General features: G+C 47.5%; 1 protein-coding gene across 1 annotated transcript in view; it reads left to right on the forward strand.

Moving 5' to 3' along the window:
• Positions 1-5,608, forward strand: part of BRINP1 (BMP/retinoic acid inducible neural specific 1) — a 251,185-nt gene extending 245,577 nt beyond the window's left edge. Inside the window, exon 8 of the mRNA XM_029613795.1 lies at positions 4,286-5,608. Coding sequence (XP_029469655.1) covers positions 4,286-5,426 — 1,141 coding nt within the window. The 3' untranslated portion in view covers positions 5,427-5,608. The remainder of the gene's footprint in view (positions 1-4,285) is intronic.
• The last annotated feature ends 392 nt before the right edge of the window (positions 5,609-6,000 follow it).

Genomic DNA, 6,000 nt, shown 5'->3' on the forward strand with positions numbered 1-6,000 from the left:
CCCAACTTGTTCAGCCACAGACGGGAACCACAATCCTAAGGGATCGATGCTCTTGTCCAGACCTGGCCACAGGAAATCCTGCTATACGCCTTCCCACCATGGCCGCTACTGGGCGGGATCATCCACAAGATAGAACACCACAGGGGACTAGTATTTCTAGTGGCCCTGGACTGGCCAAGAAGACCGTGGTATGCAGACATGCAAAGACTACTGACAGGGAGCCCTCTCCCTCTATCTCCTCACAGGGATCTGCTCTAGCAAGGCACGATCCTCCACGAAGACCCAACTCGATTCTCTCTTATGGCCTGGCCATTGAGAGGACACGCCTGAAGAAGAGCGGATACACGGGGGCAGTGATTGACACTCTGCTGCAAGCACTCAAGTTTCCACATCTCTAACCTACATACGAATATGCAGGATATTCGAAGCCTGGTGTAAAGACTGTGATATCCTCCTGCGGTCAGTCAAAATTCCCACAATTCTGGAATTCCTGCAGAATGGCTTACAGAAGGGGTTGTCTCTCTACTCCATCAAGATGCAGGTAGCCGCGTTGGCCTGCTGCAGAGCCAAGGTGGGGGGCGGCAGCCTAGCCTCTCATCCGGACATCTCCCGCTTCCTGAAAGGGGTCAAACAGATCCGACCACCCCTAAAGTAGCCGGTACCTTTATGGAATCTCAATCTAGTCCTAGACTTCCTAGCAGGAACCTCCTTCAGACCCATCCGTGGTCTGTCCCTCCGACTACTAACATTGAAGACTGCATTTCTAGTGGCAGTCTGTTTGGCCCGTTGCATCTCCGAGCTTCAAGCACTGTCCTGTCGAGAACCGTTCCTCACGTTCATACCGGGATCCATAGAGCTATGCACGGTCCCCTCCTTTCTCCCAAAAGTGGTTTCTCACTTCTATCTAAACCAAACCATCTCGCTGTCATCGCCAGATGAGCATAAGGACTCGGAAGAATCTCGCCGCCTTCGCCACCTTAACGTCGGCAGACTCCTAGTCCGATACCTGGAAAGGACGGAATCCATACGAAAGATGGACCACCTCTTCGTCCTTCACAGCGGGAAGAAACAAGGGGAAGCGGCCTCGTGGGCAACCATAGCCCGCTGGATCAAAGAAGTAATCAAGGCAGCCTACGTAGAGGCAGGCAAGCCGCCACCTCTACAAGTCAAGGCCCATTCCACTAGAGCCCAGGCAGTGTCCTGGGTGGAAACCACGTGGATGTCACCGACCGAGATCTGTCGGGCGGCGACATGGTCCTCCATTCACACCTTCTCTAGGTTCTACCGCCTGGATGTTCAGGCTCGGGAGGACACAGCATTCGCAAGGGCAGTACTAAGTGGGCCATGAGTACTCCCACCCGGTTCGGGAGTAGCTTTTTTATATCCCATTGGTCTTGAGTCCATCTGCTACATGCTAGAAAATGGAGAAATTACTTACCTGATAATTTTGTTTTCCTTAGTGTAGACAGATGGACTCAGTATCCCGTCCACGGCTACTGACATTCACGGAAACCTCGGGGGACAATCCCCAAGAGCAAGACAAACACGAGTAAGCCAAGCTTCCCTCGAATTAGGACACCCATACCTACCGGGTATCAGCGTTTCTCGGTTGAGTGCAATGACGGTCTCTAGCTATAACCACATCAACCAGTTCGAGTTAATCAAGTTAAAACAAGTTATGCAAGTTAATCAAAGTTAACCAAGTTAATCAAGTTGTTCAGTCACACATATATCCACAATTGCTTTTCGAAGAGAATACTGAAGAGTATGGCGTCCTGCAGGGGTATATGTACTAGGGTTGGCATCAGATTGAAATCTGATCCATCTCCAATTGCTATCAGGAGCATACTATACCCATTGGCCCTGAGTCCATCTGTCTACACTAGGAAAACAAAATTATCAGGTAATTAATTTCTCCATTTTGTTTGTTTTCATTCCTGTCATTTTAAAAAGAGTATGCCATCCAAAAGCAATACTCCCTGTCTGGTCTAGAGATAAACAGTACTCGCAGACTTTCTGTTCTGTGAAAATTACTCTCCTAATGATCAGCTTGCAAGATCACATTACATCACTATCCTGGACTGGATAAACTGCAATGTTACTAGGCTGTATCTCACTTTGGGGCCACTTTTTAAGCAGTTAGAATTGATTCTCAAATGGATGTGTGTTTCTGAACATAAAAGCTGATTTTTCAGTTTGAACCGAATCAATAGTGTCTCTGAAAATCAAACAAAAATCCCTATCGAAATGAACAGAAACTCCGTGGCCTTCTCATCCCTACTAGGCTCTTTAATCTGTGCAAATGAATTACAGGGTCCACGTTTTAGGGGCCTACATTTAACTGCATTTTCATTAAAAAAAAATGTGTCTTCTATGTTCAGCTGAAAAGCCTCCAAAATTTAAGCATTGAGAGGTGGATATTCAGTGGACTGGTGGGCACTTTTACCCAGATATTCAGTGGATCATAGGTGCATAAGCATTTGGCTGAATATACCTGGAGAGAGCTATCCAGATCTATTCAGCTGAATTTAGCCAGGTGATGCTGAATATCAGCACTCAGCCGATAAAGTTATATCCCCTTCACCGTTCTTTTTACCCGGCCACATTTTGACCAGGTAAGAACTTACCTGGACTAAAGTTTGTCAGAGATTGGGGAGGGGGAGGGGGAGAATATTTAAATCTTGGGGTTTGTCTAGATAACGTAAAAGTTACAAAATCGTATGAACATCAACCTCTGAGCATTTTTTTTGAAAATGTATCCATTTGCCTTCTGCGTGGCTGGCGATTCTGGATGTTTGACCCAAGCTCTGGTGTCTTCAACCCCAAAGGAACGTTCTGTTTCACCTACCCTCAGGGTAGAGCTGTCTCCTGTCCTTCCATTCATCATTCATTTATATCCTGCCTCCCCATCCCTCAAAAGGTTGTCCGCAGCGGCGTACAATAAAATATAAACAGCAAATACGACGTAAAAATAACACTCCTCACACCTGCAGATAAAGCTGGGCGCAAAGAACTGCTCTCTGCTTAGCCCTTGGGCGTAGACGCTCTCGCTGCTGCCCTCTGGAAGGAAAGCTCCTTGGTCCTCAGGGCACAGCTCTGCTTCTGCTGCCCTTGGAAAAGAGCTTGGTTTCTCTTCCTTTGCCCGCGGGGAGAAAGAGCTATCCTTTTTTCCTTTGAGGTGACCTCTGTTTCCTTTGCCTCGTTGGTAAGCTCTTTGGACTCGCTTTGGGGGGTTTTTCTCCTCCGCTGCTGGGATTTAGCTCTGTTTATCAGTGCATGACTTTGAAGGCTCATGTGACATGAGGAATGGAATAATGACCCCTTTCCATTTCCAAACCTGTATCATTATCTGGTGACTTGTGCTCTCCCATTGTCCCTCCTTCACCCTCTTCCCTGCTCTTGGCTTTCACTTTTCTTTGTTGCCTCAGTGTATCATTAATCTCTTTTTTAATGCAGTTGACAAGTTAATTCTGGTTTCATTCTTTCTCTAAGTTCTCTTTTTACCCTTCTTTTGCCTCTTCTTGCAGGGTCCCTTCCCTCATTCTTTCCACCATATCTTTCTGTTTATTCCTCCCCCTTTCCCTAGCCCTTATCCCCTCCCCCTTTGTTACAGCTTGCAGGCTTATGATTATTCCTAGGTCAGATCATGCAGGTGCCATGGATTCTGCTAACCAGCTCTTAGAGCTTCTGGGCTGTAATTATTCCTCCTGTTCTGCAGGGGTTGAATTCTAATTTTTCATTAGCTGATTCTGTTGCATTGGTGATAACGTAATGATGGACTTATTGCTCAGAGCTGTTTTGCTGTAGCATTAATTAGAGGGAGTGTAGCATACAGGGAGAAGGAGGATAAAACAAAGTTGGAGACTGTGCTACAAAGAGACCTCCATAGATTCCAATGTAATTTGAAGGAAGGAATTTTTCAAGAGCACAGCTAAGGAATGTTCACTTTTTAGTTCTGTTCCTATAGCTGGAGAGGGAGGAGCTGGTTCTCCATCTTTTCCTGGGATCCCTTTAATGTATGGCAGCAGAGAACTGATACCTTAATTATCACAATGCATACAGCATCAATTTATTATTTTTCAGCTCCAGGGATTAGCAAAATTCATCATAATTGCTTGGCCTCTCTTCTCTACACCTTTCCCAGATCATCATCCATCTTCTCCTATCCTATTTTTCCTTCAGATGTTTTTCCTTCCTCTCCTCTTCGTCTCCTCTTTAGTTTCTGTCTCTCTTGTGTGGGTCCAGTTTAGACTGAAACTCTTTCTCTTTCTCTTTCTTTCCTCAGGACTATCCAGCAGTGGCTCACCCGGGTACAGTCATTACTGTACTGTAACGAGAACGGGTTCTGGGGCACCTTCTTAGAGAGTCAGCGGAGCTGCATCTGCCATAGTAGCACCAGTCTTTGCCAGAGGCCCATCCCATGCATCATCGGGGGCAATAACAGCTGTGCCATGTGTAGTCTGGCCAACATCTCCCTCTGCGGCTCCTGCAACAAGGGCTACAAGCTGTACAGGGGACGGTGCGAGCCGCAGAATGTGGACTCGGAGCGCAGCGAGCAATTCATCAGCTTTGAGACGGACCTGGACTTCCAGGACTTGGAACTGCGGTACCTGCTGCAGAAGATGGACTCACGCCTCTACGTGCACACCACATTCATCAGCAACGAGATCCGCCTGGACACTTTCTTCGACCCGCGCTGGCGCAAGCGTATGTCGCTCACCCTGAAGAGCAACAAGAACCGCATGGACTTCATCCACATGGCCATTGGCATCTCCATGCGCATCTGCCAGGTCAGGAACAGCAGCCTGGACCCTATGTTCTTCGTCTACGTTAACCCTTTCAGCGGCAGCCACTCTGAGGGCTGGAACATGCCCTTCGGCGAGTACAGCTACCCCCGCTGGGAGAAGGTGCGGCTTCAGAACAGCCAGTGCTATAACTGGACTCTGCTGCTGGGCAACCGCTGGAAAACATTTTTTGAGACAGTCCACATCTACCTGCGCAGCCGCACCCGGCTCCCCACCCTCCTGCGCAATGAGACAGCTCAAGGGCCCATTGACCTCTCCGACCCTAGCAAGCGCCAGTTCTACATCAAGATCTCAGACATCCAGGTTTATGGGTACAGCTTGCGCTTCAATGCTGACCTTCTGCGCAGTGCTGTGCAACAGGTGAATCAATCGTACACACAAGGTGGACAGTTCTACTCTTCCTCCTCTGTTATGCTTTTATTATTGGATATTAGGGACCGAATCAACAGGCTAGCTCCCCCTGTAGCACCAGGGAAACCCCAGCTGGACCTCTTCTCTTGTATGCTGAAGCATCGGCTGAAGCTGACCAACAGCGAGATTATCCGGGTGAACCATGCCTTGGATCTATACAACACCGAAATCCTCAAACAGTCAGACCAGATGACAGCTAAGTTGTGTTAGCAGAGACATTTGACAAACAAAAGACAAGTTCTTTTGGCTGTACATTGAAATTTGTAAAATGTAATTATAATTATACAAACAGAGATAAGAGAGATTCTCTTGAACACTAAAACCATTCTAGCAACTGTATAAAATTGTCGGGCATGTTTGTTATTTCTTTAATCAACCATAAAAATGCTCACACCTTATTCATTTGCTTTTCCCTTGCTTGGGGGGGGGGGGAGGGGGTGTCTCCATTTACTGCCGCAAACCACTCATGCGAAAGCTTCTGCCTAAGCAATGAACAAAATGTGTCAACCCCTGAAGGTTTCCAGTGGGCGTGGTCACAGAAGCCTAGAAGCTGTCAGCAGATAAGGACCACTTGTGTACCAAGTCTGCCCATTTCAGTCCGCTGCTGTGCTTCATAGGTTTTACTTTCTCCCTCTGCCACTTACGTCCCTTTCTGTCCATCCTGTGCGTGCCTGGTTTGCCACTGTTATGCTTCCTGCAGCTTCTGCTAGAAGTCTGTTCCAGGTGTCCACCACCATCTCAAAGAAAATATTTTATCCTACTCCCTTTCAGCTTTATGTGATGA

This window comes from Rhinatrema bivittatum, chromosome 8 (genome assembly GCF_901001135.1).
Source record: "Rhinatrema bivittatum chromosome 8, aRhiBiv1.1, whole genome shotgun sequence".
Classification (NCBI taxonomy): Eukaryota; Metazoa; Chordata; class Amphibia; order Gymnophiona; family Rhinatrematidae; genus Rhinatrema; species Rhinatrema bivittatum.